Source organism: Augochlora pura, chromosome 7 (genome assembly GCF_028453695.1).
Source record: "Augochlora pura isolate Apur16 chromosome 7, APUR_v2.2.1, whole genome shotgun sequence".
Lineage (NCBI taxonomy): Eukaryota > Metazoa > Arthropoda > Insecta > Hymenoptera > Halictidae > Augochlora > Augochlora pura.
In genome coordinates, this window is record NC_135778.1 from 29,983,655 (window position 1) to 30,003,748 (window position 20,094).

General features: G+C 36.5%; 1 protein-coding gene across 1 annotated transcript; it reads left to right on the plus strand.

Annotated features, from left to right (window-relative positions):
- Window positions 1–5,402: 5,402 nt before the first annotated feature.
- Window positions 5,403–18,316, plus strand: LOC144471980 (uncharacterized). The gene is made up of 9 exons (XM_078184608.1): window positions 5,403–5,598; window positions 6,535–6,705; window positions 7,584–8,180; window positions 9,206–10,107; window positions 11,736–12,167; window positions 13,246–13,675; window positions 15,728–16,124; window positions 16,847–17,129; window positions 17,945–18,316. The coding sequence occupies exons 1-9, from the start codon at window positions 5,403–5,405 to the stop codon at window positions 18,314–18,316; spliced, it is 3,780 nt and encodes a 1,259-aa protein (XP_078040734.1).
- The last annotated feature ends 1,778 nt before the right edge of the window (window positions 18,317–20,094 follow it).

The window sequence follows — 20,094 nt, forward strand, 5'->3', positions numbered from 1 at the left end:
ATTTTTAATTGAAAAATTGCTCGACTCCACGCATAAGAGACAATCACCAAACGAAACAAGGAAAAAGCGTTTCTTCGAGCGCCGAAAACGGCACTTTCGCCCCACTCTCAGAGCAACTGGGCCCAGGAAGGGGGCCCGGCGCGCTCAGAGTAGATCACTATGGAAATGGGTCTGCGTAGTAGAGGGTGGGGGGGGGGGGGCAGTCGTCGACCGTTATGGGGCGTGCTCGGCTTCGAAAGGTTCGTAACCCGCTCCCATCCCGATGGATCCAGCGTGCTGACACTCGGCCGGGAGCAAGGTCATGGTCAGTCCCACACCGACCTCCACGCGGCTGTCACTGGTCACCGTCACATGGTGGAAAAGGCGACCTCGATCGCGGCTTCCTGTTTCTGGGACATCGCCTAGAGGATCCTATCGAGCCCGGCTCTTTGCTCCGCCGATTCGTAATCGGCCACTTTCGTTGACAATTCAAACCGTTTCTGGGACAACGTACCCCTTCACCTGACACATTCGACCGTCTTGCGTTGCTGACAACAGTTTTCCACGGTGTTTTGTCGGAAAGTTTTAGCGAACGGATGTGTCGCCGATCAGTCGTTTAAAGCCGGCGAACTTGAAGTCCTTGGAAGTTTCAAGTGCTCGAAGCGGATAAACTGCGGAAACTCCGAGGGAATTTCGGGTTCCATGTGTCCCGGTGTCAGGAATTCGAGGAGTCTGTGCACTGTGACCTGTGAAAGGATGATCGGTAATCATGGTTCACGGTTTCTTGTGGGAAGATGGAGGACATTGATGTGAAGATTGGCCTGTCGAGATTATTGTCGATAGATATGGACGTGCAACAGTATAGTTGAGTGTACCGGTCGATCGAGAATGTTCTAGACATCTGCATACGTCTCCCAGGAAGTAGGTGAGCGAGTACTGCTTTCCTTTTCAAATACTGTTACTGCATACCATCCCGTTTAAACACTTTTTGATTGTTTGTGTACAAGTGCTTTCCTGACTCTGTGAATAGCAGCAGGGAATTTGCCATCGTGTCCATGAATTGGAAAGTATTGAAAAATAGAAGGCTAGTTGCGTGGAACACATGATTTAGAAAGCTTGTCAAAATTAAGAGAGTTTAGACTTTTCAATATCACCTGGGGAGAGGTGTACTCGCAATTACATTTTATAAAAAATGAAAAATTTCAATTCTGTCGAGCTTTTGAATAATAATTCAACCGTTTATTTTGTAAGTAGCCTGACATCAGTTTCCACAAATATCGTGCTAGTTATTTGAATACTTACGTTTCCACGTTACACATAATTTGTTTACGTTATATATTATACTATCATGTCGTCAGTTATAAATATTTTTACATTTATTGAGACGGAAAGTTATTAAATATCTAAATTATTGAATAAATAGACTTGGACCACTTTCACAATAAACGGCTTAATTAGCGAAGAGTAAAAAGCCGGTTTGAAACTTTATATTTAATGCAACTACAAAATCTTTACTTATGTACTTAATGATTTTACTTAATTACCTTACTTAACTATATAACGATTTACTTAAATTATTCTAGACATATCATTCATGGAATTGTTGTAAATTTATTTTGTCGATTGGAAATTACGACGCGCCATTATGGTGATGTTTGCGGATGTTTCATGCTTTGCCCAATTGTATTATTAGATGTTAAAGTGAACGATTAAAATGACAGTGTATACATATATACAATACACTAAGAAAAAGAGATATGTATACATATATGGCTACACTAAGAAAAGTACATATCAAGAAAAATGGTAATTTAGTTATGAACAAATTCGTTCGCGCAAAATTCAGCCGTGCCTAAGATATAATAAGATGTATATTCATTGTAATATCAAATATTACTCAAACGTTAATGGTACATGAAGTTTCTTAACTTTTCTCTTTTCTCTTCTCAACTCTCCTTCCTTTTAGCACGTTGATCCCCTCGTCTGCTATTCCATTCATTCATCTCTCTATTTTGCAACGCCTTACTTTGCTTTTCTACAATCTCTCTACTAGGTGTCCCAGTGTCTCAAAACAATCTTCACACAAATGACATTTTCTTTCTTCCTCTATCTTTCAATATTTATTTCATCACCCTACGAGATTTTCACACCTTGCTTGAGCTACTTCATTCTTACTTTCTCCCCATCCTTCTGTACGTAAATATCTTGATCGCCCCGTTACTTTTATAAATCTGTATCTCCTGTTGAAAATGGACAATAGCATCGAACGAAAAATTCATTACAGTGAAGAACATCGTTATGAGTCAGTACATTATGAGTCGAAAGTTTAATTAACTACTACTAAACGATTCCTAAATTATTGAAGCACTCTGTAAAAAGAACGTCTTACCAATTTTATTAATTGAGTTTTAACAACTGTATTTTTATTAATATGCTACATTACGTGGAATAGTCATTTTCTTCTGAATAGTCATTCGGGTAATATGCAAAAAATGGAAGAAAGTAAACACTGTAATAACGTGTTTAGTGCATCATGAATTATAGTATTGATGGAGTAATAGTGAATGTGAAAAATCGAAGTGAATAAATAAAATTGAGTACTTGTAATTGAGAAAATTCGATAGATGAGTTAGAATGTGATAAGAAAATTTGTACGCGGCTAGTACAAGTTCGCACTTCATTTCCAATAACTGGGATCTATAATGTGACTGTAACCCCGATGACGAATAGAACGGAAACTACATCAGCCTAAATTGATCGTGGTGCTCATTTTTTAACATCAACCATTCCGCTTCTAACGGTGCCAGTCTAACCACATAATCGTAGAGAGAGAAATTCAGTGATTCAAACGAAACGTATTTTGCTATAGATTTAAACTCTGAGAAGGTTAGATTATTTAAAAGAAAACAGAAGAACAGTCGTTGTAGGTTTGATTCACTTAAATAAATTCTATTTCAGCGAGACATGTCATTTCGACAACAATACAATTTGTTCAATTTAATTTGATTCTGTACGATTGAATTTTATAGAATGCGTTTATGTAAAAACTGTTCCATCTTAATTTTGAATTTTTGTAACTGAAATAGGAAACATTACAATGACTAAGTTAAATTGAATAATTCAAATGAAACAATCAATTTTGGATAAACTAACCTGATTCAACAGGATCGGATAAATCAGATATTATTATTGATATTGAACTTTTAGATATTATTATTGAAACCCAACTGAAATAGTTTCAGAAGAAAATTCTTTTTATTGTATAGTTCTTTCTTTGGATCATTGTGGGGTAGAGAGCATTTAAAAGGGGTAAGAAATAGTGTTTTTTTTTTAAACTAAAATCATATACTTATGTTTAACAATTTATATTTACACCTAATCTTTTTTTATTCTATATGTGGTCTCAAAAATAGATTAAATAATAATACTTATTAGTCAATAAGATTTATAAAAACAAAATATATTTATAAAATTCAAATATTAAATTTAGAGGTTCGAAAATCGGTTAACAATTAAAAACGAATGAATTTTGAATGTTAGTTATTCGAAAAAAACTCAATTCTAATACTGCTTAATTCGTGTATTTAACGTGTAGTATCATACATACAGGGTGTACCAGATCGGTGTAACTCCCGATCCAGACCAATTAGAGAACGAGTACGACTACCGCGTTGCGACGTAATGGCGAGCACGGTGCGTCATTGACAGTGATGTTCGACCATCGGCTGTACATGTTCCGTGATTGGTTCAGGTTTTCTTCATAAAACTAGTTAATGAAACCGCGTAGAACATTTTGACAAAGAACAAAATTACTTAAAATCAGCAACAGAATCATCCCTTTGAAGAACTTACGTAGTTAAAAATCGAATAAGTAAAAGTTCTCGCAAAAAATTTACCAACCCACTGAAATGAATTTTTTCTCTTATTTACTTCATTATCATACAAAGCTACAAATGACTATAAACAGCTAAGAAAGCTATAAATAAAATTGATGAGCCCAAAATGCAAGAGCGTATATAATACGTCGTAACTACATACTACACGAAAGTGGCCCGTACGCCATAATTACTACGGAAAAAGATTTGCATCTGATATACAAGGAATTTCATAATACTGTATAATCATTATTTCTGTGAATGGACTTTGACCATCTCGTATATATACATATACAACACAAATGCTGAAAGGGTTAAGAATGGAAATTGTACAATTGAATCACGGATTTCTACGCGCGCGGTTTCACCGAATACATGATTTATCGCGTTTCCCCGATTCCTGCGGAATTCCGCGCACGATTGTCTCTATCCTCGGGATGATTCCAGGGGATCGACGAGTGCGTACGTGAGAATCGTCGTGGGCAGGTTGCCCGCGTTCATCGAAAATTACTTAACAGCTGAAAGTTTCATGGGTCATTGATATTCGTCGCGTATAGACGGCCGACACCGCGTATAACCCTCTTTAACGTTTCTTCGGCCGATTTCTATCCGAGCATGAAGACGTTCCCATTCGACAGTGTGCAAGGACACTTCGACCTGGACAGTCCTCCTCCAGGATGTCCGCTAATCGAACATCAATTAATTGAAACGAGAATTTAAGACGAAGTAACGTTCCGACGCCTCTGCGAATTGCAGAGAAATTTCGGTGGTGCTGTTTCTCCAGTGAATGGAAATAATTTATAATAATTTATCGATCTACACAGGTTTGTAACCAAAACACTGTATATTTCTGCAGAGTGAGAATTGAATACTAGAGTAGATTAGAATAGATTCATTAAATTCGAGAATTCCAATACTTTATTGTCAGACAATTAAAATGATTCGTTATTTTCATCTATTGGTGAACAAAATATCACAATTTATTTTGAATACATAAGAAATATTTATATAGTTTCCGACGTTGCATCGTAAAAGATTCTTAAAATCGACGATTCGATTTTTTGATCTTTTGTATAGTGCTCGTCTTCAACATTCAATACGCACGTTAAAGTATTAATAACACCTAAACGAAAATATTCACTATGTCTGGGAGAGTACATAGAACTTTTTTAGCTAACAAATATCTAGCTAGCCTTTATAGTCACGTCACAGAAAATTCTCAAATTTGAAGTAGTTGATTAAATTCGATTTCTTAATGCTTCAAATATTGTTCAGATGTATGTAGCTATTCGCATTGTTTATAAAAATAATTATTCAGATAAGAATAATACTATTCAAATAAGAAATATTTAAAGAAACGTTCGTGATGATCATCAGACGGCGAATTAATAAGTTTAAATCGATCAGTAGAAATAATGCCACTTTAGGTGTGCACGTTCGAAAATAAAAGTTCGGATCGCTGTTGCATGGTTTAATGAATGGGTTTATTTATAATTCTGTCGATGTATTATTACAGACGACCGATAGAGGAAAGTGTAGGAATACAAAATGGGAATCGAGAGCGTGTTGGTGGGCGGTTTGACCTCGGCTACCACCGGTCTCTCGTGGTTCTTTCCGGTGCTGGCAGCAGTCCTCGTGTACTTCCAATACGAAGTCTTAGACAATGAAGCGCCACCAATTAATATACCTTCCGAAGTGCTCCTACCATCTTATGATTTTATTGTTGTAGGATCTGGTTCTTCAGGTATTCATTATTATTAGTATTTTATTTGTATTACTACTTCGTCACATTTATATTAGTATTTTATTTTCCATTACAGTATTTATACGTTTTTATTGATATCTATATTAATATCTTACTTTAATTCACTTCTTGTAACATTTCTACTAGTATCTGATTTTTATTGCCACTCTTATACACTGTCGTTAATATTTTATTTTCGTTACAATTTTTATAAATATTTCTTAATACCTTAATTAGTATTTTATTTTTATTACAACTTTTATACAGTATCTTTACGATTCTATTTCTTTATTTTTTAAATAACGCTTTATTCGATTATTACTTTTATCGAATAATCAGCATGTTCATTGGAAGAAATTCGTTTACACAAATCACTATGTTGAGTGCCAACAACATTCTTCTTCACAAACATCGTTTAATTTATTCGCGAATATAATATAATTGATTCATCACAGCGTTACAGTACGATACTATTAAAGAATTAATTTATTACCATGTTAACACGTTAATCTCAGTTCCAGGGAAGGTTAATTTGAATTGTTAATTGTTGAACAGCATAATATCAATTTTTTTGAAAACTTGTTTGTAACATCACATTAATAGTTGATTTCTCTAGCGTTACATTGTAATAAGTTTTTCTGAAAAAAATCGATCATTATCGAGGAGTATGCAATTTTATTTAAAACTAATCTTCATTATGTTAATTGATGCAAGACCATTAATTCTTACGTCTTTTTTTGATCGTTTTTCAAAAGGCATAGTTGGTAAAGGCAAGAAGTCAGTTGCATTATTAATATTGTATACATTACCGGTATTATAAGTATAATTTTATATACATTATTAATATTATATAATATTATATACATTATTGATAAGAGTTGTACTATTACCATTACTGTATTCTCGTTTTATGACTTTTATAAATTTTCGCTGCAGGAGCTGTCGTAGCAAGTCGACTCTCCGAGATAGAAAATTGGAATGTCCTTCTCCTGGAAGCTGGAGGCGACGAAACCGAAATCTCAGATGTTCCTCTTCTCGCTGGGTATTTGCAGCTTAGTAAACTCGACTATCAATACAAGACGGAGCCTGATAAGGGTTACTGCCTAGGTCAGTAATTTATTTTGAATTCTGCAACCTAATTTCGCCATGCCAATTTAATTCTGAATTAGTGCAATTGAATCTCTGATGTTCCATAAATTGCCACAAACTCAGTAGCTATGAAGGATTAACGATATTTAAAAAAGAAAACTACTAATAGAATAAGAAATGCTCATACTTTTTTTACTAAAAATAAAATAACGCACTACCTGTCATTATTTTAAAAATATAACTAAATTGGTGACGATGGCACTAGAATATGCTAACTATATTTCCTAATATTTGCTATGAATGCTAAAATAAACAAATACATTCGTGTTGACTTTGTCCTGATACATAGTTAGTTTTTTCACTTGTCTTCGTTGTTAGAGATTAACATTTACAGATGAAATACAAAGGATATTTCAGAACTGATTTTACATACGGAATTCTGAGGTGATTTGAAGAAATTTTTTCCTTAGCAAAAATGTTCTCCGCAGCTTTGTTGACGAGTTATTAACGAAAACCACAGACCAATTAGAACAAGTCTGTCACTAGTTTATTATAAACAGACTTAATAAGATAGCTACTGACTAATATCCACGGTGAACAGAATCTGGATCCGGATATGTGAGCTTGTACATGTTACTTGTTTCGTTTCTCACTCAAGATTAACTTATCCAGCTAGGGCTCGCAAACTTTTCGACTCAGGGTCGTTTACCGCGTGCTTGGGTTATACCTCTTTGTGTGGGGGGGGGGGGGGGGGATTTCCCCTGTGAATTACGTGGCGATCCTACCGAAAGATCACCAGGAGTGAAAGTCTTTAGAGAACGCTGTTTACAGCACCCTTCGGTTTATTAACCGTTTAAGCGACCTATCATCTAACACAAATTAAATCTGTTCCGCAGCAATGGAAGGCGGTCGGTGCAATTGGCCCCGCGGCAAAGTAATCGGAGGTAGCAGCGTGCTGAACTACATGCTCTACCTCCGCGGCAACAAAAAGGATTACGACATCTGGGAGCAACAAGGAAACCCAGGCTGGGGATCCAGGGACGTGCTTTACTACTTCAAGAAGTCCGAGGACAACCAGAACCCGTACCTGACGCAAACCGTGTACCATTCGACCGGAGGGTATCTGACGGTGCAGGAATCGCCTTGGCACACTCCGCTAGCAGCAGCCTTCGTGCAGGCTGGCCAGGAAATGGGATACGAGAACAGGGACATAAATGGCGAGCATCAGACCGGGTTCATGATCGCCCAGGGGACCATCAGAAGAGGAAGTCGATGCTCGACTGCGAAGGCGTTCCTTAGGCCAGCCAGACTCCGCAAGAACCTGCACATTGCCATGCACTCCCACGTGACCAAGATCTTGATCGACCCTAAATCCAAGAGGACCTACGGCGTGGAGTTTGTCAGAAACGACAAGGTGTTTCGGATAAGGGCCAAGAAGGAAGTCATCGTGTCTGCGGGATCGGTGAACTCTCCCCAGCTGCTGATGCTTTCAGGTAAAGATGAGACTGTCTTCCATCGTACTGTGGGTTTCTTGTCACTTTGCTAACATTTTTAGTGCACCCAGATTTCGATGATGTGGTGCAAGATTATTTCTATTGAGAACTATACTGTTCTTAAAGGCTCTTATAACACCCTTTCGTATAGCCTCAGTAGTTCTGGACCTGTTAAGTAACTTCAATTGTCCTGCTAGATAATCTTTACTAATTTTAGATCTGTTAAATAGTCCTAGAGATCTTGGACTAAATATACAACCTAACTGATGTTAGGTCTGCTAGATAGATTAATTTAGGTCTGCTAGACAGATTTAATGGGTTAGAACGTACTAGGTACCTAACTGATCTTGAATCGATTAGATAGCTTACTTCTAAACAATCTTATGGTGTAGCACCCTGTAGGTAGTCGTAGTGATCCAGGATCTACTAGATCACCTAACTGGTCTTGGACTACCTACAATAGATAATATTATTGGCTAGATGGTCTCAATGATTTTGGACCTACTGATAGCCTTACTGATTTACTGGATAACCCAACTGATTTGGAATCCGCTAGGAACATTTTTGGCTTTAGGTCTATTAGATAATCATTTGAATCTATTAGATAGCTTTATTGATAATCAGTATACGAAATAGTTTCACTAATCTTAAATTTATTATCGAGCTTCACTAGTTTTAGTTATGTTAGATAACATTAATGGTTCCAGACCTACTAGATAACTTCACTAATTTTAGCCTTCTAGGCTCTTCAAAAAGTTCCCTCTCGCATCTTGCGAACTTTCCGATTCAGCGTCGTTTACTGCTTACCTGGGTTATTTCCTATTTTGGGGGGTGATTTTGCTCTGTACATCGATCATAAAAATCACCGAGAGTGAAAGTTTTTAGAAAACACTGATTACAGCACCACTCGGTTTATCGCTGAACTATTTAAGAGACCTAACATCGAACATCCTATTGACTATATTCCTCGTTTGTCTTGAAATTAATCACTTCACAAGAAACTAAAATCCTGTTTCCTTTTGCAGGTATAGGCCCCAGAGAAGAGCTCAAGCAACACGGCATCCCAGTGATCCAGAACCTCATGGTCGGCCACAACCTCCAAGACCACGTAGGCCTAGGTGGCCTAACGTTCATGGTGAACCAGCCAATCTCCATGGTGGAGAAGCGACTGCACAGCGTTCAAGCAGTGATGCAATACGCAGTCTTCGGCGACGGCCCCCTCACGGTGTTAGGCGGGGTAGAGGGTCTGGCTTTCGTCAACACGAAATACGTGAACGCCTCCGACGACTTCCCTGACATCGAACTGCACTTCGTATCCGGATCGACTAATTCAGATGGAGGAAGACACATCAGAAAGGTGCACGGACTAACGAAGCGGTTCTACGACGCCGTCTTCGGTCCCATAAGCGACATGGACGTCTGGAGCGTGCTGCCCATGCTCCTACGACCCAAGAGCAAGGGTTACATTAAGCTCCGCAGCAAGAACCCTTTCGATCATCCCCTGATTTATCCAAACTACTTCAAGGAGCCCGAAGACATAGCTACCTTGGTCGAAGGTGTGAAAATAGGCGTTGCTCTTAGCAGGACCGCTGCCTTCAGAAGGTTCGGCAGCGAGCTCAACTCGAAAAGCTTCCCTGGCTGCAGACACCTGCCCATGTACAGTGACCCCTACTGGGAATGCATGATCAGACAGTACTCAGCGACTGTATACCACCCTGTCGGCACCTGCAAGATGGGACCATATTGGGACCCTGAAGCTGTCGTCGACCCTCAATTGAGGGTCTACGGGGTCAGCGGACTGCGGGTCATCGACGCATCAATTATGCCTAACCTGGTCAGTGGAAACACTAATGCGCCAGCTATAATGATCGCTGAGAAGGGGTCTGACATGATCAAGGAGTACTGGTTGAAACGAAGAGGGGAGAGGGTAAACCTCTAGGGTTGTCCCAGACTATTCAGACCGTTCAGGTCGTAGCGATCATTTCATGAACACTCAAAGATGACGTTCGGGGACCTTTCGAGTCCCCGGGTAAATCTGACGTGTCTTGGAAGACAATGAATGAACATTGCAGAAGAGGATTGAGTGCACGTTCTGTTTCTGTTTACACGTGTACCAGTTTGTGCACAGTTATGTAGTTCATGTACTTTAACTGCTCCGCGCCGTGTTTTAATCAATTTTAAATTAATTGACTGTTTAAGTAAGTGGAGAACTGACACGATCTTCAAAAGATTGCTCCGGACATTGGCGAAGATGTTTTTGTATATGCGTTGCGAGTTTAGAGGTTAGGGCTGAAACGTGTTGAGCCTCCTGACGGACGTTTTGCGCCTGGGAGATTTTGGTGAATGATAATGGGTGTCTTACCAAGTGGAATAGCTCTCTGTCGTCGATCTTTGTACGGCGGGACTGGTCTCTTTGGAATTTGATTATTGCCTGCTGCCATCGGCGAATGAGACAGATTTCTGAATGATAATAAAGAGTTTTATCATTTTGTGCAACATTGTTTTCCTTGTCTTATTTTTGGTTTTCCGGAGCTCTATTTTGCCGTGCCAATTCGAAATGATGACGGAATTTTATTCCGCCAGAGTGCTCGAAAGCGTCCACGGGGGAATTGTTAATCATACCACTTATAGCATATATAATCATGGTAAAATTTAGCTGTTGCACTTTATAAAGAAGTGAGAAATTAATTAACTAATGACGCAAACTACCCCTAATTCTGTATTATATCACAGAATATTTAACTCGCAACATTTCTGCCATTGGCTGTAAAACGTTCAATTTAAATAATTGATAAGCAAAAATACGTATTTAGGAATTTATATTGTTTTCTCAAGATTATGTCAAGATTGTTCCATACATTTAAATATAATTCCTTACTTCCACGTAAAAATGAAAATTCTCCATAAAATAATAGCCTGTGACAAGATAAAACGTAACACAGATAAATCTACGCATTCTGCATGCATTAAATGCGTTCGAAACATTAAATAAATTGCATTCCTTGCAACGAAGATTGCAGACCGTGCATTCGTACAATGCCTACGATGCAAACAAGCTTATACGTAATCGAAACAGCTGACGCAGAAAATAACACATGGAACACCGATGCATTTTTGTATCGATCAGTTTGACACAATACGTTGCGCGAAAATCAGTGCGTAAGGCGAAGAAGTAACATCTGTGTTGTGTATTATTGACGCATTTTGAATTTTTATGAAAATTCAGATTTTCATTGCGAACCTTTTATCGCAGTTATGAAGATCTTATTTTCTACATAAAAAATCAGACTAATCGAACAATCATCTGTTGATTATTATAAATCACAACGAAAATAAGTTACGCTTCTAATATTCGCCACGAGATCTATTCATCGGATCAGAGTGATCATTTTTTTATCTGAGTTAGCAAGGTACGGACTGTTCCACCAATATTTTCTTCGATTTAAATTGTGAATGCAATAATATTGAACAATCAAATACAAATTCTTATTTTGTAACTACAACATCAAAAAACGGATTTCTTCGCATCAACCGTACAACTTAGATTGCTAGTAGGGATATCATAGTGTATCGATGGAGTCGCCAGCAGTTGGTAGGGTCACTGCATTTAGGATAGCGTCTACCTATGGTCCTGAATTGGGTTTCCTAATTTTATTGCAACTGTTGATCGGAATACACAGGCCAGACATCGTGGATCGTAAATCCAGAGTGAAACCCGTGACACTGTTCAATGTAAGACGCGAGTACGACTTTATAGTGATCGGAGCTGGATCAGCTGGATCAGTGATAGCGAATCGACTGTCAGAGGAGGAAAATTGGTCGGTGCTATTGCTAGAAGCTGGCCCGGATGAACCGGAAATCTCTGATGTACCTATAACGTTTCCGCTTCTGCAATTGTCTCCCCTGGACTGGCAATACAAAACTGAACCGTCGAAGGCATATTGCCAGGCGATGAATGGGCAGCGGTGCAACTGGCCACGTGGCAAGGTGAAATTATTGATATATTAATGGCTACGTTTCAGGCTTATCAAAATTGGTTTCTTTAAAAAATATAATACTGCGAATATGGCTCAATTTGCTGAATTACATTGTTCTTAGAAAAATGAGTGTAAATTTAATTTAATTTTTATAGTGTAAGTTAGTTGTATAGAATATGTAATTATACATAACAATTATAACAATAGTTATATATTCTATATAACTAACAGTTATAACAATAGTTGGTTATTTTAATAGTTAGTGTAACCATTTTTCAGTGACATATAAATGACTTTCAAATTAATCCTAACTTCTAATTAACTTCTACTTAATTTTCGAACCTTATGTAGGCTATAAAAAATTAAACAACATCCATCCAAACTATCGTAATAATACCGTCAATTCCAAATACATTTTTAAAATGTATATAAGCCTTCGGAAGTTAGACTCACATCTACTCAAACTCTGAAAATCAAGGCTCTCTGTTGAAGATTTCAATTACTATCTCACGTAATATCCGTTGAATTTAGTTGTTTCTGTCGTATTTTAATCGTAATGATTTGGTCAATTACAGAGATTTCATTTCCAATTAGAAAATCTATTTCATAATACTGATAACCATAGATACTTCTCCAGACATGCCATTCTAAAATGTCTTATTCGTTCATCTAGAAAATATACCTCAATAATGTTATTGTAAATACACAAAACACATAAATCTTCTAATTGAGCTCTTCAAATAGATTGCTTTCCCGATTAACTTTGGAAGTTTTGATCAAAATAAATTGGCACGTCGCGTTGTGAACATAATATTAGGGGTAGATTTAAGTCATCGCTTGGCTAATTCATTTAAAAAATATCAAGCATCGTAACTTAAAAATTGAAAAAGTAATAAGTACTTCTGCTGGAATCTTAATATTAATTAGCGCATGCGATTATTAACAAATGATCTCAAATCAAACCTAGCTATATAATGCACTAACTTAAATTTCTAATAATTCCATTAGTTTTAAATAAATTTTGCGAACCTTACACATACAAGTCTCCAGGAGTTATACTAACATATACTCAAACTCTGAAAATCAAGGCTCTCGGTGGTAGCAGTGTACTGAATGCAATGCTCTACGTCCGTGGCAACAAGAGAGACTACGACAACTGGGAAAAGCTGGGAAACCCAGGCTGGGACTACGACAGCGTGCTGCCTTACTTCAAGAAGTCCGAAGACATGAGGATCGAAGAATACAAACATTCTCCTTATCACCAGACAGGTGGTCACTTGACGGTCGAGTACTTCAAGTACCGGACACCCATGATCGATTATCTGATAAAGGCTGGTACAGAAGTGGGATACGACGTGGTGGATGTCAATGGACCCACCCAAACCGGGTTCACCTATTCCCACGGTACCTTGAGAGACGGATTACGATGCAGCACCGCGAAAGCTTTCCTTCGGTCTGCTTCTAAAAGGAGGAACTTGGATGTGATTACGCACTCTATCGTCGAGAAGATTCTGATAAGCGAAGGCGAGTCACTTCGAATTTTAAACTTAAAGCTTAATTTAACCATTTCAGTGTCGCGCCAAAAAGGGGTGCCTGCGCGAAGAAAACCGGAGAAATTTCACGAATTTATTAGGGCTTGGAAAAATATTTATAAAAACCGAACTAAAAATGATATTTGAGAGATTCGAAATGCACTGTATTCTGGGAGAAAGGGAGAATAATTTCATACCAATTATACTTCAATGCTTATTAAAAATCATAGAAGTAACAACAATGTAAGCTACGATAGAAAACACAAAGACCAGTTGCTCTTGTACAAACAATATTTACAACTATTATCGGTTGATCAATTTTGCGTATGTCACACAGAGGGAAATATAAATATTTCATTTTCCATCATTTTCAATAAAATAATCAATGTTATTGCTGATATCAAAATGATAACTCCATCATACACGAAAAGCATCAAACAGATCTACTACAAAACAAGTGGATCGTGTAGCCGCTACAACGCGACTGAAAACAAAAGGTATTGTTATAAACATCTGTATTTGCGCGCGCGATTTATTTAGCATTTATGCTCACGGCTGTATTACACAGTCGACGGTTATGAAACACTGATTGCTGAGAAAGACTAACTGCTCTTTGAGAAGAGTCAAGAAAGACTGAAAGAAAGATCTTAATCTCGCCGCGCCGATGCATAATGTGACACGTGAATTAATTGATAAGTGTCATGAACAGATTGCGATTACGGTCCCAGGCAACTATCACGTGTCGAGCTTCTACCTTATCGCTCTAGCGTATACAGTACTTCGGCACCAACCAGCAGAAAACATAACAAAACGTTCTAATAAATAATTTTTTTAATTGCAATGCAATGCATTTGAATCGTTTATAATGTTTTGTAAAGTTATTTTGAAATTCAGAACTCTTGTGATGCGTATAATAGGTGACAACGCTTGCGCAACGATACATCGTTGTTGGCACTTTTTGCAATTTTAGCGATATATCGTCGTTCGGCATTGAAAGGGTTAAACAATAGCTAAATTTATACACTCTATCGAACATGTTACGTGTATTCAAACGTTGTCAAATGCCTCCAAACATGTTTAAACAACGTATGGCTTTGTTTTAAGCAATACTTACTGAGAATTATATGTGAAAGTACATATTGCCCACCTTCGTCAACTGAGATATTTTTTACTATTTTTCACAGATTTTTAACACTAAATATACCGAACAATGAAATTAATTGGTAGGCATTGACAAGAGCGACAAGATCCAATTTATTTAGATCTTGTACAGTTTTTGTTACAATAGTTGTTCAAATGTAATTTATGAAATAATTTTCTATGAAATTGTCTTAATTATTATTATAATTTTAAAATGGGAAATCAATCATTTGACAGTTCTAAGTTTAGTGTTAAACGTATATAAACATATTAAAACGCTTCCTACCGGTAGTTTTTTCAACTGAACATCGAGCATGAATACGTCGCCTGTTTTCAAATAGTTTATGCACTATTTCACAGATTTTCAAATAATAACATCTAAGAACTTTCAGCATCTTCAAACATATTTGAACTTTTCCAAATATAATATGGTTTCGTTTCCAACATTGACACTTTAATGGCCGCTTGCGAGACATGTGTGCGATGCTACCGTCGAAAATTATTAGCCAGTATCACATTGTCTATGTGATAATTTATGAATGAATGAAACAGACATCAATTAGTCTAAATATTAGTAATAAAAAAGGATGTACGAAGGGATCGTGGCGTTTGCTATGCGAATATAATTAGAAGACCTATTATATTTTATGTACAAGACCTGTCAAGTATCGTTTCATATAGGTGATTGCTTTAATAATTATAATACGAAGGAAAAATATTAAATTCGTTATTAAATTGTTGCTCTTTTTGAAATTAATTCTTCAAAAATAATGCCGGCTGCGTAGACGTTTGACCATCAAAGTAAAATATTAATTTGAATTTAAGATCCAGAGGCGGTGTGTCGTGTGTCTGTGAACAAATATTTGATTTGAAGTGTGAATGTTTTCCATTGCTGCAGACGGCGACTCGAAGACAGCATATGGCGTCCAATTTCGTGTAGGTCTGATCAGTCATAAGATCAGAGCAAAACGCGAGGTGATTTTATCCGCTGGAGCTATACAGTCGCCGCAATTGCTCATGCTGTCCGGAGTCGGTCCGGCAGATCATCTGAGCGCTATGGGGTTAGATACTGTGCACGATGCGCCGGGCGTGGGCGAAAATCTACAGGACCACGTGGCGATCGGTGGTATGCCTTACTTAGTCGACCCGCCGGCAAATTACACGAAGAAGGACCCTTTCGTTTTCGATTTACCAAATTCCATCACGGCGGACGTCATCAAAGAATTCGCCGAGAATCGCACGGGAATTATGTATGCGTTGCCCATCTGCGAGGGTATGGCATTCATCAATACTAAGTAAGTAGCATATTATGGTGACAAATAGCTCTCTGGAGTATCTTTATGTTCAATAAGGTGAGAAAGTATTAATGAAATTAACATTGATTGTAGTTGTCTTTATCAAAATAAACTTGTTTCTGGGTTCCTTAATTAATAATGAATAATTTTTCCATTGAGCGATTAAGACTTTTGTAGAAGAATGCGAGACTGCTTAGATTATTTATTTACTGTAAACGAAAACCGTCTATTGAGATTATAACGCATACTTCTAAATTTATGAAGCTTTGCTTATCTCTATAAAAGTAGACATGGTTCTCATGAATATTTATTATGGAAACAAGTTATTTAATCTACTTGATTCTTTCTGCTCACATTTATAATAATCCACACTGCTGTATAAATATTTATTAGAAACGAAAGAGATATTAATACTGAGACATCATACAAGACATTGTACGGGATCTCTATATGGCCCGGATATTTCGTTAATATCTCGTTAATAAACACTTTTAAGAAGAAAAAAGTTACTTAAAATCACCTTAGAAATACCGTTTTTCGGTTGTAACTTGTTTTGGAATAGATTATATAATACCTAAAAATTTTCGTACCACTACTGTACAACAAGTTTCCATAAATACCTTAAATCTTTAAATCCACTTCCTGCGTAACGTTAATAACACATTCGTGACAGTACTTGTTACTGATACTGCATTTACAGATTTATGCAAATCCTGCTTCAGGTACGCGAATGAAACGGAGGATCATCCTGATATACAGATCTTTCTATCAAGCATAACGGATACTTCCGACGGTGGTCTTTTCATAAAGAGAGGCAGCAACGTGAAAGACGACTTTTACGCGCGCATGTACGAGAATATCCTCTACAAAACTGCGTACGCTGGCCTTCCGCTTTTGCTGAGACCTCGCAGCAGAGGCTACGTGAAATTACGGTCGAGTAACGTGGACCACCATCCGATCATCGTTCCCAATTACTTTCAGGATCCACATGATATCGATGTTTTAGTGAGTAGGCATAGTTTTAACACTTTAAAAGAGTACTTTGATCTAGAATTTTCGAACAGTCAATTTTCCTTCTTCTGTATTTTTCTGTATTTTTGTAGTATATAACTGTAGAAACGTGTCTGCAAAAGAATTCGTTTGCATTTGTGATTATAGCGGGGTTATGTACGTTTGCAGATATTTATCAGCTGCTATCATGCCTGAAATAGATCATTTATTCTATCGTTTTATATGCCGAAAGCAAGAAAAGAGCTACAAAAACAAAGCATGACTTTCAAATTCCCGCGATTTTATTAAATAATCAGATATTTAGTTCAACTTGGCACGATCACCTTGTTTTGCACAGTCATTAAAATCACAAAAAATGTAGCATTGATAGGAACTGTTCATTTAACGGAACACTTGAACCTCAAAATAAAAAAAATGTTTGACATTAGCAATTTTTCATACTATCCGAAACCAATATAGAATATCAAACGTGGTCCAGTTACTTTTGTTGAAACTTTATAATCATCTGAACTCAAAGTAAAGGAAAAATTGATCAATCAATGACATTTGATATAATAACTTTTCGATTATTCTAATTCAACGAGTGGAATCTATTTACAAAATAACCAAAATGATTCTTTTATTCTTCTGAAGATCATGGTTTCTTACAATTTCAATTTTATCAATGGCTATTTACATGAAGTTACACTGTTATTATTACGACGTAATAACTAGTATCAAGATCACAGGGTTTTCCTTAAAAATCTTTCACTATATCAATCACGAGTAGAATGTGATCCAGTTATATTATGACTCTTTCATGTTAACAGATAGAAGGTGCAAACTTCATGTACAATCTCAGCCAAACACCAAGTTTGAAAAGCCTGAACGCTAGAGCGAACCCAAATCGAATCCCAGAATGCTCTTCATACGAGTTTCCATCGGACGATTATTGGAAATGCTTCGCAAGATTTTACACAATGACGATCTATCATCCTGTCGGCACTTGCAAGATGGGTCCGGCGACCGACAAGATGGCCGTCGTGGATCCCAGACTTAAAGTATACGGAATTAAGGGACTGCGAGTGATCGACGCGTCGATCATGCCGCATATTGTTTCTGGAAACACGAATGCGCCGGTCATTATGATCGCTGAGAAGGCTGCAGACATGATCAAGGAGGACTGGGGACTACGGATATAGATCATCGTTTAAGTGTGATCTCGTAGAACTGTCGAAATAGTACATTTTTATGCTATGGAAGCTAGAGAAACTATGCTTTGTTGACGTAATTATTTATATTGTTTTTAATTCTGATCATAACTCTAGTGATAAAATGATATCGTATCTTAATGTTAAACAAAACAGTTTCTGTTTTTCAGTTTAATACATTTTATGATAATAAATATACTGATAATATGGATGAAGGTAATAAATTATTATAATATTTCAAAATAATAATTTAAGTAACGGAGAAATCAATGTATTATTCTCTGATATTGGGAAAATAATTTGACTATAGATGAACTTCTTGTTTACATACGATTCCACATTTTGAAAGTATTTAAAACGTAACAATTTGTCTTCATTAATAAAATTTGTATTTGATATAATAAAAAATTCTAATCATAGTAATTGTAAAAGGGCTGGTGCGACAAATGGTTAAAAGATTTCGATATTCTTGGAAGTTGTCTAAAGATGTTTGAAGATCTTCGACGTGTCGCATATATTATTTGAAAACAGTAGACGTATTTAATCTTTATGTGCAATCGACAATATTACTAAAAACATATATCGTATTCGAAAGTGTTTGTAATATATTTATTGATGTTTCAACATTTGCAACAGTTTGTACAAAAATATATTAGATGACAAAGTTAACTGCCTGCATATTTAATTCTAAGTATCATTTAATATATGTAGAATCATGTGGTGCTCAAATATGTCTATAGGCATTTGACAAGGTTTGAGGATATCTAACCGGTTGCCTAAGACGTACGAAATAACTATATACGTTTAAATAAATTGTAAGATAAAACAGGATATAAAGAAGAAACATGATGATCTTAATTTTCTATTGAAAATGTAAATGGAAATATTTGAGGTCACTTGAAAGAGTTTGAAAATGTTTACAGTTACTTCCAGATCTTCACAGATCTCTCAAATATTATAGAACATCTTCGTTTGTAAACAAATTTCAGTCAACGATTTCAAGCTTATGGACAGGAAGTCGATCTTGTAGCTTGTGAATAATACATGTATGTATAATATATGCCTGTAGTACATTTTAGTCCTTCTTTAGCTATAACTATCAAAAAAGCCTTTTAGCACTTGGAACGATATATGTACTGCTAAGTGTCAGCAGATACATGTACACGTATAACGTTAACAAATGGTAAGACAGTCGAGTTAGTCCTTCAGAATCTCACATTAACGATATATGAAACAATATAGCATTTGTTTCCGAAATCTCGCATCGTTAGTTAATTTATATCGCGAGAAATATTATTAACATAATATTAGTGAATAGGGAGATCAGGTGTTAAATATCCAAGATTAATGTTAAATACCTGACTAATCTGAAGGTTAGATATGGAATAATTGAAAATGATTGATACACGCATAAGATTTCACAGTTTAATTCTATCGAATTTCCCATGATTTGTTATTCAGAGAGAAAACACAATTGGTGGTAATGATTTCACAATGAGATATACACAGACTTCTCAAACATTCTACGTGTATTATTACTTAATAGGAAAAATCTTATCTTACTAAGAAAGATGGTGGATAACCAATAAGATACATATTATTAACATAATACTTGAAGTGTATTGAAGCATAAATAACATTTTATTGATGCCAAGCCACCTTCAAAGTACGGCATGGGGTTAAATATAACATGGTTTCCTTGCCAAAATTAATTTCAATTTAAGATCTAGAGTCAGTATGCCATTTAGCGATAAACAAGTATCTTCTTT